The 18,575-nt window shown below is 33.1% G+C and overlaps 1 protein-coding gene across 1 annotated transcript; it reads right to left on the reverse strand.

Annotated features, from left to right (window-relative positions):
- Positions 1-6,991: 6,991 nt before the first annotated feature.
- LOC112528315 (uncharacterized GPI-anchored protein At4g28100) lies at positions 6,992-8,621 on the reverse strand. Its single transcript, XM_025139315.1, has 2 exons — positions 8,013-8,621; positions 6,992-7,577 (listed from the first exon to the last, which is right to left on the reverse strand). The coding sequence occupies exons 1-2, from the start codon at positions 8,619-8,621 to the stop codon at positions 7,239-7,241; spliced, it is 948 nt and encodes a 315-aa protein (XP_024995083.1). The 3' UTR covers positions 6,992-7,238.
- Positions 8,622-18,575: the final 9,954 nt, after the last annotated feature.

The raw sequence follows: 18,575 nt of genomic DNA on the forward strand, positions 1-18,575 counted from the left end.
CTAGGACATGTGTCAAAAACCGCTTCAAACAACCAACTCCTGATTTGGAGCGAGATTTGAAATTTAAATAAGTATTTTAAATTCAAATCTCGAGGGAAAACTGTTTCACATAAAAATTCCTTAACCTTGATTGTCGAGGATAACTTTTACAACTAAGATATCTACGAACAAATCATCCACGACCACGTAAATCTGGTATAATATTTGGTATTAACAAATTACATCATGGCAGAGAACAAAATTGAGTGCTTAGAAGCTCTAGTTTGAGTGGAGAAAATATTGAGAGAGATTATACACAATTTAGTGTTTGGGTGTTCTTGATCAATAAAAATTCCTCATCTTCCTTATGGACGTACATCACCATGCCGCTGGTGGAACCACGTAAATCTGTGCTTTATGTGTTCTCAAAGTTCTTTGATTGATTGATCGTTGTGTTTTCGATCCTTTTTTTTCGCATTAATTATTGGTTAGCATTACATACTTAATTATCAATGAATAAAATTCACTACTTTGTTTTGTTTTTTGAGACCTTTTGTGGTATCCAACATCCCAACAGAAAACACAAGGAGCTTTGGCTTAACTTGAAACATTTGGTCTTTAACTTTAAAGTTAATTTTAATATGCCTTTATATTATCAACTCAGATCAATTGATCGATATGCTTATTTTTTGAAATAACTGAAGTTTATTCAAAATATAACACTTTATATAAATCTAATTGATCAAAGAAATAATTAAATTTTGGTGATATGAGCCCACGTTAATTGTCCATTACAGAAAATGCAGCGACAAAATATTCGATGACCATTGGGCTACCCATGATTAGTAATATGAGCCCATGTTGCTTTTGTATTTTTATATCTTTCATGTTACAATCTGTATCTGTAAAAACATCAATGTCATTGATTATTTTTTGACTCACTCAACGATTAAGACTAAGGGGCCTAAGATCAACCTAGCACTTGTCTTGTATTTAGGTAAAGTCACCCACCTCTTTGTCGTATTGATCAATTATATATGTAAATATTCATGATATTTTTGATAAAAACTTATACAACTTCATAGACTTGGGATCATGTGAGACCAAGGGTTTTTCGTGAGACCCGTAAGACCAATTCTCAACCCTTGGATTAAATTTACAATCTGAACATTCATATATATATATATATATAGACTTGGGATCATGTGAGACCAAGGGTTTTTCGTGAGACCCGTAAGACCAATTCTCAACCCTTGGATTAAATTTACAATCTGAACATTCATAATCACATAATTGCCACGGGGCTTCTCAATAATCACAAAATTGTCACCGTGCAACTTTAGATCATTAGATTATAAAGTTGAACAATGAATATAAATTGGTCTTATGGGTCTCACAAAAAACCCTTGCTCTCACGTGAACCCAACCCCAACTTCATAAATAACAGAATGTATGAATATAGAACATATTTTACTTCAGTGTATTAGGAAGAAGAAGAGGTGAAAAGGAGGAGGGGGTTTCTTTTTTCTTTGTTTAAAAAGTTTGTAAAATTACTAAACTACAATTGGATGAGAGGCATTTAACAGAAAATGCTAATCATATTAGTCAGTGAGACTTAGAACAAAAAGAATTACAAACTTCAATGACCACCAGTGTAATAAACAACCACAAGGATGAAAACCAAAATGTGTAATGTACCATAGGGACCAAAACTATAGTTAATTAATTTCTTTGATGAATGTAATTGACAAATGATTTAATTAAAAATAAAATGTGAAACAGACTGTTTGAAAATTAAACTATACGCTAATGGGAGAAAAGGCATTATGCCGCATCAACTTTACTCTCTGTCTTTCCACCCATGATGATATAATGGCAAAAAAAAAAACATAAGCACTAATACCGGTATCTATAAATCTATTGACAAACATAGTGTTTATACGACTGTTAGAATGTGGGTTATCGACGAGGAAAGAAACTCTTGGTAATTTCTCATTATTGACGGATCATGTACACCAAAAATCCTTGACGAATGATCTAGTTAGTAGTGTATACCTACAACCTACCAAAATTACCAACGACAATATTTGTTGATAATACGTCCCTAAAGTCGCATCTTATTTTGGAAAACAAAATATGGGACCACGAATTACCAACAGATCATTCTCTCGACTTATATGTTGTTGTAATGTTGGTGAAAATAAATTGGTTGGCCACGATTATAATCTATTACAACTCATTAACAACTATTTGAATCCATGAAACTCCGTCACAATCTATTAAAATCCATTACAACCCATTGAACCCCATTAAAGCTCATTATTACCCACAAAGGACAACGACAAAACTGCAAGGGTTGTGGCATAGTGGTAGAAGCCCAGGGAGATGTGGTGGAATATCTCAATTCCCAACTCCCTTGGTTTCAATTCCATACATTCACAACAATTATGGCATTGAGTTTATCAAGGTTAATGTCTTACAGTTGCAATTTGTTTGAACTAGTTTGGACATACTTGGGACACGCTTAAAAAAAGGACCATAACATTCCATTAGAACCTAGTAAAACCTAGAAGAACCCGTGAAGGACCATTAAAATCCATTACAATCCCTTTGTGGAGGAATAAAAATCCTCTTGTGGCTACGGAGGTTCAAATGTGGTGACTCCAGGCTATCTGCAAAGCAGATGGTCGTTCTGGGATTAGTCGGCTCGCATAGTGGGTTGGATATTCAGGTTAATAAAAAAAATCCATTACAATCTGTTAAGGTACATTAAAAATCATTAATACACATTTGAACTAAATGTAATGGGTTGTAATGGCTTCTAGTAAGTCGTAAAGAGTCTTAATGGTTTTTAATGGGTGTTGACGGGTATCAATGGGTTCATATCCCCGGATCAAGACAAGTTATGACATGCATTGGGGATGATATCAAATTCACAAACGTAAAAACAAAAAATGCTGTTAATATTCCTTTTAATTCGTGATTTTGACTAATTTTTTATTTTGGTTTGCTTACTTCTACTATAGTTTTGTTTCTCTCGTTTTTTGTGTTAGTACATACTTCAAAAATGGCATCCAACAATTCTGGTAACGTACCCCACAAAGCAAATGATCCATACAAAAAATGAAGATGCCATTGACAGAAGAAACATGACAAATACGTGATAAAGATTGAAGACATTAAAAATGAAACGAAAACATAGGAGATTGAAGATCGATTTTATTTACATATGGTGTAGCTAGTAGCTACATAGCCAATTAGTAAATCCCAAGTACGGATTGCAATAGATGTTTAAAAATGTAAAATGATTTAGGACCAACTAAGAAGGATTGGGACCGGTTTCCGGGCCTAACATCAGTCCTAATTCTTTTTACCTCGGGACCGAGATCATAGTGGATAGGCTCAGTTGCAACATCTCCCCTTGGATTGGGACTGCGACTTGCCAAAACAGATTTTTGGCCAACTTTAGGAGTCGGGCCTGGGATCAACCCTAATTTTTTTTTCCTTGGGACTGAAACCTAGACTGGTAGGCCCAGTTGAAACATCTTATCCTAGGATTGGGACTAGGATCGGTTTGAACCAAGTTTAGCCAACTCTAGGAGCAAGCTTAACCTCATTTTTAAGGTCTAAGAGGTCTAAATATTCATGCAAACTCACACTCTTTTTCCGGGATTGACAATTTGTCTATACCACCCTATAATCAGGTCGGGTTAGCCAGCAGGCCCAAAAAATTACATTTAGAAAAAATAAAGAAGTTGTAAAAAATTAGATGTAAATCATTCAAAATATATATTTTTTACAAATTAAAATAAGACGTAAAAACATAATAATCTACATAGCTTAACAACAAAAATATAGTTTCACAAAATATGGAATATGGGACATTTCCTCAACCGTCAAAGCATGGATTTTCACCAACCAAATATTTAAGAATCAATATTTGGGACGTACGTATGACATACCACATGTAGTACATGTTTGGGAGGTAGTTTTGACTTGGTAGATAGAGTTGTTCACTAGTGAGATAACCCGTCAGACTCGACCCGTCCAACTCGTTAGAAAAATGGATTTAGACAACTATTTTTTGAATAAATGAACGGGCCTAAACTGAATTGTTAAAATTAATTGGAGGGTATGAGAAATACAAATAAATTGGATATACTCAGTCCGACCGGTTAATGTTTATAGTCATTTTATTTATTAATAATTAAATTTTATAAATCAAAATAGAACTTATGGACAAAGGGATCTCACTTAAATTTGATGATTCTTGGTGAATAACATAATTACGATCAATCCACTTAATTATCGTTTCCTTGATCACATTTTTGAATTCCCACTTTTACTATTTTTTAGGTGATAAAATATTTAGTTGTTGAAGAATTGCACTCTAGAAATGGATAAATTCTTCAATAGAAAACATCCATATTTTATATTATGCGAATTTTCTTTACTAAGTTATATAAATTTCTTATACTTTTATTTCTTATTATAAGCTTAAAAATATAATTATAAACTTTGCATTATTTGATATAATTTATGATTTGATATAAGTTTTGTTTTTTTTTAAAACATAAAAACTTCGTTAACTCATGGACAAACCTGTTTATAGGCAGAAAAGGGAAAGCTATCAAACCCGATAAAAAGGTTGCTATATAAGACCAATTGGACAGCTGATCACCCATAGGAAAGACAAATCCAAAGCCAATCAAATGAGTTTCTAAAGTTTCTATAATAAAAAAATTAATTAAGTATTAATTATATATATAACTTAGTTAATAGAAAAATATAAACGGATTAGGCGGGTGTGTCAAAAAAATTCATTGCTAGTCTTGTTCATTTATTTTAGTGGTCTAATTCGGACCCTCCGTTAATTATAAGAGTCCATCTCAGGTCTTTATTTTTTATTAAAATGTAGTCGACGGTATTTAGATAAAATAGTTTAGACATACCATGTCAGGTCTACTGAGTTATATTGTTTCATGAAGAGCTCTATGCTCGACAAAAATCATAATACCATTGAAAATCCCTCGATAAATTTTGATAAAAATAACCTGTCAGTAAATTTCTCAAGGAAAAAATAGATTTCTAACAGCGAATTAAAATAAATTGCCAAAATTGATAAATTAAAATAAGAAATATGGGTTGGACAGTATCGGAATGTGGGAAACAAACAAGAATTCAACCGCGATTGTCTCCTTCAAATGCGTTCCTTTTGTCATTTTAAATAATATGTTAATTGGTTTAATATTTTAAATATCATGAATATTAGAAAGAATACTACGATTGGTTTAAATTTGTTGTCTAATTTTAAAATGGAAATGGTAAAACAACGTGATAACAAGATTCTCTACAAACAAATGAGACCAACATGCTCAGCCCCTATCGAATATTTACATTCCTTCTCGTTTTTGGGAATTACATTAATCTTATTGTTTTTTATTTTTTATTTTTATTATAGTTGTAAAGGATTCTACTAACTATGTATATTGTTCTAAGAAATAAAAACATACATAAATGGTTAAAATTTTCTTTCCATTGTGACAGTCTGTGTTACCATGCATGTTAACCCATGTTTCGTGCAAAGCGTAACACCTCATTAGCATTTTTGGGTTCGTTTCACTGGACATGTTGATGTAGCATAAAACATAGTAAAAATACAAAATGATCATCGAAAATTAAGGGTAACATAACTTCTCACCTCATAATCAATTGAATACCTAAATCCCTCTTTGCAAATGTGATTCTCAATCACTAACTTGATCATTTATATTTCATAGTGAAGACATCATGGATCATGACAGTTCTTACGTTTTCTTTGTTTGTGAAGTTGACAGATTTTGAATCATGTACCTTGAAGCAAGTCATCAAGACCCGAAAGTAAAACGTGTGTGTGTATGCAAATTATGGTATCATTACTTTCTAAAATTGAGGCATGATATACAAATCTTATTTGTTCATCTTATTATAAGAGTTTAATATAAGTATTATAACTTTAAAATATCTGAATAAGACAATTAGAATTACACCACATAATATGTGGAATTTTAAAAAAACGTTCATAGCTTAAAATTTTAAATGTGTATATACACTCCATATTTAAACATAAACTTGGATTCATGTGAGACATGTGAAACCATAAAAATACATTGAACATTCACAACAAACAACATTGTGAAAATACAAAAAAAAAAATATTGAACTTTTACAATAAAAACACTATAAAGATACAAAAAAAATATTGGACCTTCAAAACAAAAACAATGAATGCTTGTTTTTATATTTTTATAGTGTTTTAGCTGTGAACAATCAATGTGTTTTTGTGCCATCACAGTTGATCTCATGATTCTAACAAAAACAATATGGTCTCATGGAAACCTAACCCAATATAATGCAAACTCTTAACACTTGTTATACATTGATTCATGGGTGTATATTGAATTAACCACTTGTGTTGCAGCTTACTAGGCATGGCAACTAGGCAGGATGGGGCGAGGAATGCAATCCTCGACCCCGTCCGTGACTCCACTACCTCATTTCCGGCCCCGATCTCCAGCGGGTATGGGGAAACGAATCCCCTCCTCAACTTTTATCGGGTCTATCCCCAGTTTACCCCCGATTCAACAATAATGAACAAAATTGTTTGAAAATATTATATTATATAACACATTAAAAAAGATGTACTTTTAATTAATATAGATACATATGGGAACGGGATGGGTTGGGGAATAAATTATTTGGCCTTGGTTTTCAACATGTTCGGGATCCCGGATGTGAACCGGGTTTGCCAATGGAGCGGGCCATATCACCATGCCTATCTACAAATCCCTTTTGCCATAGAGATTCACTTGTGATGAATCTAGGTTATTTTGATTGCTCGAAGATTAGTCGATACATGTAAGTTAGCTAAGAACCAACATTTTCTGAAAAAAGTAATATGCTTATTTAATTACTTATTTTATCTCAAAAAATTAGTTAAAGAAAAAAAAGAAATACAAAGAGAGGATGACAACTTTTTCTAATATATGAGTTAATTATAACATTTTCCAAGTATTTAAATAGTTAAAAGAAGAATTGAAAATTCCTTGGCAACTAACTACAATCCAAGAACCCAAAAGTCCCAATAATACACATGTACCCTCTCGAGGCAAAAAGACAAAAGTATCCCCGAACCTCTCACGTGATGCGGTCTCTAATCCACAAATGAGGAAAAACAAAAGCCGTAGCAGCAGGCAGGTAACATGCACTTTATCCATCCATCACAAATCAAAATGACAAAACCACAGAACCAGGGGTAATACTGTCAATAAAAGAAAAGCGGCACGTGACGCAGAAGCCTCCGATTTCTCGAACTGTAATGAATCGACGGCCAAGGGCATGTTCTCCTGATCGGGGCTGCATCTGGACTCGTGGGGTGGGTGCGCACTGTACATGACGGCGCGTAATACAGCAGACACTGTGGGTATGTACGCCGTCTTGTTCCTTGCTAGCAGCCAGGTTAGCCCCATTAGCTGGCAGTCCCGTGTCAATATCTTGCTCGCCCTATCACCCCCCTCGTGATGCCTCTTTCTTGTTCCGTTTTTGCCCCCCTCGTTTAGCTATAACATCCAATCATTCAACAAGGACATTTTAGTCTCTTTTCACCCCAAACAATTTTTTATCTTTTTTAAATTACAAAAAAGTCCCATTGATCAAATAAATACATAGTTTTTATATTAATAATTATTAATTTTGACAATTTATCTTTTAAATGATAATCAAAAGTTGTGATTTTTGTTAGACAAAAGAGATTTTAAAAATAAAATAAAATATTGTGGTCCAATTATATTATACAAATAATATTTTTGTATAATTGATTTTGAACATTATTGCCGATTACGATGTGTTTTTATTTATTTTCAAAAGTGACAATTTAAAAGCAAACAAAAAGGTTAGAAACTTAAAAAAAAATGGTGAAAAGCGTATTGTGGTCAATCAACGTGGAAAGTATAGTAGAAAAAGTGGTCGCATAGGGAAAGTTGAAAATAGTTGACCTTTTGCAAAGCTCCGAGACATTTTGTGCAACCGGCGTAAGATGAATTCCGGCAATTCTTCTCAAGGTTTCTGACGGCAGCGGTGGGAGTTGCATTCCGAGACGTCGTCGTGATATTGAACGCCGCTGGGCAGCTGAGTGAACCAATCTGGTGTAGTCGGATCCCGCAGAAGCATAATACGGCGTCGCATGAGGAGTTAGGTTGAGGTATATGGATGTTCCGGCTCTGCAACGAACTTTGTAATGAGTTAACACAGTTCTGAGAGTCGTCAGGCATCATCGGCATTTCATCGGAAGACGCTGGAACCGAAGCATTCACCTGCAGCGCCGACCGAGCGTGTGCCGCGAATAGCCACGCTGCGAGCACCGGACAACACCTGCTTCTATCGAGGTTACGACCACAGGCAGCGTTTACACCGCCGAATAGCTCATCCGATAAATCTAACCGGCATAGTTCTGATTCAGTCTGGACCGGGAATGAAGGAACCGTATTGGGAGTAGAGTCGTCGGGTGGTTTCAACGGCTGTGCCGGCTCGGCCAGTAACCCAGAGCGAGCCAGATCAAAGAATGAGCAGATGATCAAGACTGTAAGAAAAGAGAATAATTTCATGTTAAAAGCAAGAGGTGGGAATGAATGAATGAATGAATGAATGGAAGTGTAGGAAGGGAGAAGTGTGAAGCAATGTTGATTTGTGAGAGTGGGGATGGGAAGAAAAGATTCTTGGGTACAGAGGGGAGAAAGAGAGATGATAGGGAAAGGTGTCTGAGAATTTGGATGTTTATGGGGTGGGTGGGGTGGTGGTAGGCCAGTTGGGGTAACGTCTTTTTCTTGCTCATTCTTTCTCTATCTCTTTCAAGTAGCATTTGTGTTTTCTCTTTTCTGCCTAAAAACTCACTTCATTGCTTTACCCTTTCTTTTTCTTCTTTCCCTTCATCATTGAATCTTCATTTTCATTTCCGGTCTGTTTCCCGATTGCTGAATAGTTTAGTGCAGAATAATTAAATTGTTAGAATGATTAAAAGACTCTCATGATGTAGTACAAAATAAAATATAGTTGTTTGCTAAGTGTTTACAATAAAATTAGGGTGCTTAATGGTTATGGGAGGCTTAGGTTACAAAATCATTCAAAGGGTTTTGAAACCATTAAGAGACAAATTTTTTTTTGTCAAACAAGATTTACCTTTTAACGATTCAGAGTCTGCTTCTTAACGGAACTATTAAAAGATAAACAAACAACCCCTTAGTGTCTTTTTGTTTAACGGTGAGGGAAAAAAAATGAAAATAACATGAAATGAAAATTGAAATGAATTTTCATCCCTCATAGTTTAACAAGAAATAAAATTTTGGATTTCTGGATAAATGAGCTCATTATATTATAGAAAACCAAACAGTGTCTTTTATTTTTATTCTAATTGATTACTGTTTAATATCTCTAACCAAACATAATCTTAATGCTAATATTTATAGTTTTAGGTTTTATTCGTTAACTGAATGCTATTTAGCTAAAAAGAACCCATGATAAGCTAGTTTATTACCATTCCAACATAATTTTTTTAATAAATAATCGAAAGAGCAAATACGGATTTGGACCCTGTGGTTTTAAATGTGTTTTAGATATGGTCCTCATAATTTGTTTATTCCAAAATAACCTTTAGATTTTGCATTTTTGTAGCACATTGGTCCCTACCACAAATGGCTGTAAACTCTCATTTGTTGAGTGAGGAGCTTTTTGGTCCTTTCCTTCTATTTGTCCTTTGCTCATTAAAAATAAATACACCATATGATCTTCTCCGGCCAAACCCATTACCAAACATCTTCTATGGCCGTTAACCCATCTTCGACCACGACAAACCATAACACAGAGAAATACTTAAATTCCTACCCAAATATATGCCTCAAAATAAAAATCAAATCTTTGCCAATAACAAAATCTCAAAATCAAAAACCAAAATCCATCTAATTGTCACTATCCACTGACCACTATCAACGACTGACCATTGTTCAACCACCACCTACCGTTTTCAAAACCACCATTAACAACATCTAAACCACCACACATCACCATTGAAACCACCTCTACAAATACAAAATCACTATTTGAAGAGGAAGAAGATGTATAAACACTATAAACACATCCAAGATGAACAAAATGTACAAAAACTTTGATTTCATTATCACCAAGTTGTACATCATGAAATTGTTTCTAATACCATAATCTAAATTAAAGGCCTTCAATCCAAGTAAAAGACCATAAACTAAACACTAAAATGAAAGCCAAATATAATCTTACCTCTAAACTTACAGATTTTGAAGATGAAAACAATTAGTTCAAAATCAAAATATCAGGGACGAGAAGCCTAGCTAATGATATGTAGAATACAACTAGTGGCCATGGATTAGAACCCTGTTCCGATACGAAAGAAAGTGAACTAGTGATCAAGGTTGTTCAGGAATGATGTAGGGAGGGATGCGTTTAGGAACGAAACGATTGGGTCTTGGATCAACAGTGATAAATGGTCGATTTAGAGAGAGAGAGAGAGAGAGAGAGAGAGAGAAGGAGGAGGAGGAGAAGGGAAATAATATGCTTTCGTGCTTGGATCACCAAAGCGTAGTTCCATGTGGTGCTTGAATTCAATGATGATATTGGGGACCGACAAATGTTGGTGGGGTGAGGCTGAAGGTGCAGTGGCCGATGATATCTTGAAAGGGGTGTGGATAATAAGTCTTTATATATATATATATATATATATATATATTATGTAATCAATATTTATATATATTATATGTAATTAATAAATAAACTATATTTATTTAGATGAGAAAAATGAAATAATACAGGAAAGGACCAAAAAGCCCCATCATTTAACGAATCGAAGTTAACAACCGTTAGTGGTAAAGACCAATGTGTTATGCAAAATGCAAATTTTAGGGGCTATCTTGGAATAAACAAATTATGGGGACCAATTCCAAAACAAATTTAAAACCATAGGGACCCATAATTTACTTTAATCTAAATTATGGTTGTCAAACATTGCACATATAATTTATTTTCACAACCTTAGATTGTGTATATTCACACATAAACCCAAAATAGTGTATACTATTAACTAGATTTTACAATAAAATTTTGTATTTGAATGATTGCAACAATCAAAATAATAAAAACAAATAACATATTTGGGTAAAAAGTTTATTACCGTCAATCTCAGCCGACTCCATACGGAACCCGCTTCCAAAGACACTAATATGAAGGGGCATTTTTGGTTCACTAAGCAATTAAGGTCGGGGGCAGGGATTGAACCCAAGACCTTGCTTCTATTTAGGTAAAGTCGCTCCACCCTTTTGCTGATTGAGCTACACGCAAGAGGCAATAATAAATAACCGATTACTCGAACTTTGAGGGAGTAGAACAAACTGATATATGTATGTATGTTTGTGTAGGGTCATTCAAAGGCGAACTCAATAATTTGTGATAATTGTGAGATCCAGTCTCAAGTTTTTATTATTAATAATCAATGGTTAATATTAATAATGTTGATTTTGGTAATTATCCATTAATTTTCAAACACTTAAAATTTATAGATAATATTTAAGGGTAGAGTACTTTTCTTGTAAATCTCTCATGTCGATGAATGTTACCAGTTTCAAACTCATATATGATACAATATCACTGTAATACCCTCAAAAAACTCTATATCCCTTGTGATATACATTGTGATACATTACCACTGGTTATAACCTCAAGAAACTCTATGAACACTATGAATATTACCACTGTGATAGATTTTGTAAACAATGTCAATGTGATACAGTGTGGTACAAGTTGTGATACATCGTGATAGAAGCTGTGATACACTCGATGTTGGAGTTCATCGTTTTTGGTTGCTCGAAAGGTTTATGAAACACAAATTGATAAATATCCAATCCGTTGTTTAATCATCTATACTAGAAAATAGTTTGCAATTTTTTTTTTATTTTGATGGATTATAACAATTGAATGTTTGAGAGAGACAAAAAAGGTAACGGATTGAGAAATTGAGGGAATTCAAAAGCGTGAGTTGTTATGGTAACCACATGAATGATAGATAACTGCTAAAAAAATTAATTCTAAGCTTTAATTACTTAAATTTATAGTACACGCAAATTAGATCTCACAGTTATCACATATTACTGAGTTCTTATTTAATTAGACCCTATATATACACATTTGTATGTGTGTACTTTTGTTCTAATAACACATGAGCTATGTTCCACGCTTATCTTGCCATATGCTTGAACTCTACTTGGTCCTACAAGCACCAAGTCGTAAGTGTTAGGGGTTGTTTACCTAAATGTTTACCTGGTAAGTGCTTACTGTTAGGAGTCAACACTATAATTTATTTTATTGGATAAGGTTATAGTACATCAAAACGTATTCCGTAAAACAATTTTCTTGGTAAGCGCTTACCCGGGTAAGAGCCGTCACCCTTACTTACCGGGTAAGACTCTCCATCCTTATCCTCGTTCTTACCGGGTAAGATTCTTGGCCCTTGCCATGTTCATCCAGTGAGGAAAATTATCCGGTAAGTACTTACCGGGTAAGCGTTTAGTAAACGGCCCCTTACTCACCCTTGTCTTCAAATGCCTACATGCGAAGATGGCCATCCATCATAGTATGCAAAAACATCCGGATTTAATCTCCCTCTAACGGTCGTTATAAAATTCTGTTAAAGAAAGGAAATTTTAGTCCTTTTTACTGAATTTTTTTTGTCTTTAACTCAATCAAAACCACATGGACCAAAATCATAAAATTGATTTTAATCGGGTAAAAGACAAAAAAATCGATAAAAGGACAAAAATGCCTCCAGTTAACAGCTGTTAAATGGAGGGATCAAATCAAGACATTTTTGCATGCCACGATGGCCGTATTGCAATTGTGAAACTGTACGAACGAAAAGTGCTATTTCCGACAACCCACAGGGACCAAATCTATAGTCTACTATTTTTCTATTTACACAAATATAAGCATAGGAGTAAGTTCATATAAGAACACCATAATTTTATAAAAATGTGAGAAATCTATATCGCATATGATATTGTAATCCATCATATGCCATACTAAATTATATATACACAGTCTTTAGCATGACTTGGGTTGTGGACCAAGTCGCACACGCATTACCACATGTATTATCAAATGTAATATGAAAATCTTCGTAAACTAATAATATTCTTGTTTAAACTCACCCATACAACTATAATATAATAAATAACATAACAATTTGTAATTAATTTTATAATTTGAAAATAACGTTTTAAATGATTATTTAATTAAATAAAGATTCAAAGTTTTATTATATATTATGATGATTATTTTATTTTCAAAATAACAAGTTATTATGTTAATAATTGTTAAAATTGATATCACGGTTGGGTTGTAACTTGTAAAGGCATAGGTTTGAACAAGAGAGAGAAAAGTTTATGATCCAGAAAATTACTTGACCTTTTAACATCGGGAATTACAAAAGCAATGCATTGCAGAGGGGCATCTTGGAATTTTGGCATCACCTTTCGCAACTTCTTTTCCGCAGCTTGTATGCGATTGTTCGCTACCCTCTGTCACCTATCACCACCACACCTCCCTTTTCCTTACCTTTTCTTTTTATATTAACTAAAATTCAAATCAACGTGAAATTTTGTTATTACAATTATATAATACCATGTGTTATACACGAATGATGACACGAGGATAAGAGTTAAATATGGAAGCGTATGAAGAGATCTGAACCGTTAATCACTTTTAACCACACTTTCATCTCATGAGTTGCACTTCTTACGAGAATTGATCTAGTGCATCTCATTGATGTTGATTTTCAATTAAGGTTAATCCAATGGTAGAGATCGTTTCTCATCATTCTCACCATAACTTTCATTCTCATCGAAATCCAACTAGTGTATTATAACTATAAAACTAGCTTAACTATAACTTATTTCCTTTTTCGAATTTATTAAAAAGGTTCGTCTTTTTACCTTGTAAACTAGCTTTTCAATTGGAAAAATTGTATGGAAATGGAATTAACTTTGATATGATTTTTATTTTGGAGAACAAACCTTAAAGATTATCATTGAAGGGTTTGAAACAAAGTTACGTATATTTAAGGATATGATCAACCGATTGAATTAAGTAACATGTTACCTTAATATGACACGATAAAATCATAAATTTGAAATATATTATGTGGATATTTAGGGCCATGTCATCATAAATTAAATACATATAAAACTAAAAATGAAAAATCATAATGAGGGCCATGGCCGCCTACCTATTCTCCTCCTCTGACTAGGGGGGTCAACAACCCGACCAATCAAGTCTAACGTAAAATAATCCAATCCGAAATAACCAAATGTCCAATCAAGTTGTAACATTTTTAAATTGTAAACATTGGGGTGGAGTTAGGTTATAGTCATTTGAACCCAACCCAACCAGATGATCGCAAAATTCTTTATTTCTTGTATTTAATATGATTGTTAAGTCTCACTTAATATGTGTATTAGATAATTATAACATCACATACTCTCTTCATATACATATATTTTAATCTCTAATCCATCTCTATATAAATCTTTCGTATATATGTTCAGTAAATGTGAACATATATATATATATATATATATATATGTGTGTGTGTGTGTGTGTGTGTGTATATATATATATATATAAATTGAGAAAAGTAGTTGAATGTGATACACTTAAGATTTAAGGAGCATGGATAAGTTGTACCAAATAATTGATGATGAAAAATGAATTATGAGTAGAGAAAAGAACATATTCAAGGTTAAAATAATATTTTGATGCACTAAAGTATCATATAACTAGGGGTTCAACTTTGTACCAAGATAAACCAATCAATTCTCATACCAACCGTACCAATTTAGTTGGTATCAATCTAATTGGCTGATAGTACCGTACCAACTATCTAAACTTGGTTGGTACATGATATTATAAATTGTTTACCACAGTAATACTGTACCGTACCGACTTACTTTTTTATTTTTAATAATTAAAGTTTAATTAATAATACAACATATTTTGATTTTTATTTTAAAATTATCTTGTTTGGTTTTTGCTAAATTATAATACGGATGGATATATAAAGTTCAATTGAATTCATTCGCCTAATTAACCTTAACAACCTTAATAACTCGTTCACACGGCCACGGTCCATCAGTGCTCCTTAATGGCCGCTTGTATTAGACCATTAATGAATGTTTGTATTATATACAAATTATTTGAATGCTTATATAGATAGAGGTAAATGGTACAATACATATCAACATATTATACGAATGCTCGATAGTTTTAGTGTATCTAGATCTAGTTGGTAAATATGTCAACTTAAATAAATTTCCAACATTAAGTTTTGCGATGTTGGTACAATACCTTACCAACATGTACTAACCGAAAAAAGTTGATACCAATTTAATTGCTACCAAGTATAGTTGGTTAATACATGATATAAAATTTTGCATACCAATTATAATTGGTTGGTACATGATATATATATATATATATATATAGATATAAAAAGTTACTGTATCATGCTATTTCCTGTTTTGTCTTTGTCTAGATACCAAATAGACCTCTAGTGTCTAATCCTAAGAGTTTCACCTTAAAGATTAATGAATCTTAAAGAATGCCCGTTAGCTAGCTAAGAAACATCAAGGCTCATTTGGCCTTTAGTGTCCAGTTGTTAGTATTTCAAGATAGGAATCAATGTATCCTATTTAATAACATTAAATCTACAACCCTCATGCATAAGGATAGTGGTACCACAAACAGTAAGCTTGGACTTTAAAAGCATAAGGAGATACAAACGAGACCCCACATATATCCACAAGAATGTTTCATGGTCATTCATAAATCCTTTAATTACTCAAAACTATAAATAGTATTCCCCAAGAGTTTCCCAATATAAAGCATGAAATAAATTTCATGCAAGTTGATCTAAAATACCCATCACCCTATGAACCCCTTTTATTTGTGTCAAGGTACTAGTGAATAAGTTCATATTTGGAAGTTGGAACTAATGTGCCCAGGGGATATTTGCCCCTTTGATTTGATGGGACAAAACCTTTAAACCTAGAATTTTGCCCAACAATGACCCATTTAACCATTTAGGTCAAAATCCCTAAGATTAACATATACCCATATCTATTGGTGTGATTATGAACAAACCATGTAAATAAGTAAAAAATGAGAGTTTGAGATGTATAAATCAAGTTAGAAGCAGGAAGAACTCACTTTGGTGGATTTCTAGACTAAACCTAGAAAACCCAAGAATCTTAGATATGGAGGAGAACTTCAATCTTGACCCAAGCTTGATTTATTGACTTTAACGGTTTCCAAACCCTCTTGAATGTAGGTATGAAAGCTTTCACATGAAAAAAAAGTTCCCCAACTTCTTGAAAGACCCGGGTTGGCCTTCCCACTTCCTCTTCTTACCCACCGAAAGACGCTCTTCTTTAGATTGAGCTAAATCATCCTCCTTCAGTTGAAACTTTACTATAGCCTTTTGAAGTGTGGTTACCTTAGCATTTTGTACTAAGGACTTTATCTGCGGGGAGGCCCTTCCAATAGACCTTGATCTTGGATATCTCATCCGAGGCCAAATGCCCCACCAATCCTAGCTTTTCAATAAACATATTTAAGTAATCGGCAATGGACTCATTCCCTTTCTTGAGAGCTTAAAATTCGTCTTCAATTTTATCCAAGGCTCTTTTGTTGCAATGATTATCCATTACTTCGTTACATTTTGATTGGCTTATTAAACTTTGTTACATTTTGGTTGGTCTATTAAACTACTAAATGATGATTTCTCAAGTAATTTACTAAATAAGATTCTATGTCATTATTAAATATTTATAAAGATAAATTCAAAATGATGACATGTTTTAACTTGTTAAAACATGATACATAACATTTTACTAAAACATTACATTTGCACCAACGATACAATAAGATTGTGAAGAGACAGTCCAAAGAAACACATTCGAAAGGTATCTCGTCAAATTATAGAATTTAAGACTTCAGAAAAGTGCATAACATCTAAACCAAAAAAATATCATAACATATAACTTCTAGATAAATAAAAAAAAGTTTTTTCAATAAATTCTAAAACCCGACATATTTCGACAATTAGAAAGACTGTAAATTAATACTTACCTTCACCCCTCGACTGAGGAGCACGAACGAAATTTTATGTCTTTATGTTAGACATGAAAGCAGCAAGCGAACGATTACTTAGTAACAAAACATTGCATATTTAAATTCTATTAAATAACATATGAATTGAGAAAAAAAGAAGATATTAATTGATGATGGTGCATCAAAGTGATAGATTGTGTAAAGTGAGCATTGATGGTTGTATAATAATAACATGATGTAATTGTAAGGTGTGCATGGTGCATAATCACATAAAATATGAATATCATAAAAGAAAGACCTACGTAGTAATAATTATCTAACAAGGTTGGGTTCACGTGAGATCAAGATTTTTTTATAAGACCCGTAAGATCAATTTATGTTCATTGATCAACTTTATACGTTAATGATCTAATTGTCTAAAGTTGTACGGTGGCAAATTTGTAATTATTGAGAAGTTTCGTGACAATTTTATAATTATGAATATTCAAATTGTAGATCTAATCTAAAGATTGAGAATTGATCTTACAAATCTCATGAAAAACCATTGATCTCATGATTTCAAATCTTATCTAACAATATATCATCATTCTCACAAAGTGTGCGTTAATGATTGCCAAATAATTAATTGAGCCAAAGATGATATAAAGTGAAGCAATTAGCAACTCCACCTTACCCTCCAACCACTACAAGATATACAAGTGGGCTACACCTAGACTTTCATAAAAGTAAATTACAACTTAGTCCTTGTGGTTTGTGAATTGTTATGAGTTTGTTCATTTTTCTTCATTTATTACGTAATAAATCTCCACCTATGTAATTTGTCTTAGATTTGATCAATTACCTTAACTTCCGTCCACCTTTTTTGTTAAGTACAGGGGTAAATTGGTGATTTTTCAACTTCTTTTTCTTTTAACATCTTTTTTTGTCAAACCTCTATAAAATAGGGACCCGAATGTAACTATATCAATTAACTTCATCGGCAATTTATACCCTTAAACTTGATAAGACGTGCTTTTCCTTTTCTTTTGTTCTAAGGGCTAATATTAGATAATTTATTCATCTCTATTAAATATCGATATTCCTGAATTTTTCTTAAATTAAAAATAAATTATCTTGTTGAGTTTGGTAGACTATCTATATTATATTATCTAAAACTCCTTATTATCGGTACCAAACCGGTATAAATATTTCATTTTCTTCTCCATCCAAACACTAAGGGCCGTTTATCAAATGCTTACCCGGGTAAGCGTTTAACAAGTAACATTAACTCACCGGATGAATATAGTAAGGACCAAGAATCTTATCCGGTAAGAGCGAGACAATGATCAAAAGTCTTACCCGATAAGCGAGGGCGACGACTCTTACCACGGTAAGTGCTT

This window comes from Cynara cardunculus, assembly GCF_001531365.2.
Source record: "Cynara cardunculus var. scolymus isolate 2C chromosome LG 15, CcrdV1, whole genome shotgun sequence".
Lineage (NCBI taxonomy): Eukaryota > Viridiplantae > Streptophyta > Magnoliopsida > Asterales > Asteraceae > Cynara > Cynara cardunculus.

Coding starts and splice junctions, on each gene's coding strand:
- LOC112528315 (XM_025139315.1), bottom strand. CDS start 8,621: ATGAAATTATTCTCTTTTCTTACAGTCTTGATCATCTGCTCATTCTTT. Junction 7,578..8,012: donor GTCTCGGAGCTTTGCAAAAG/GTCAACTATTTT, acceptor TGGATGTTATAG/CTAAACGAGGGGGGCAAAAA.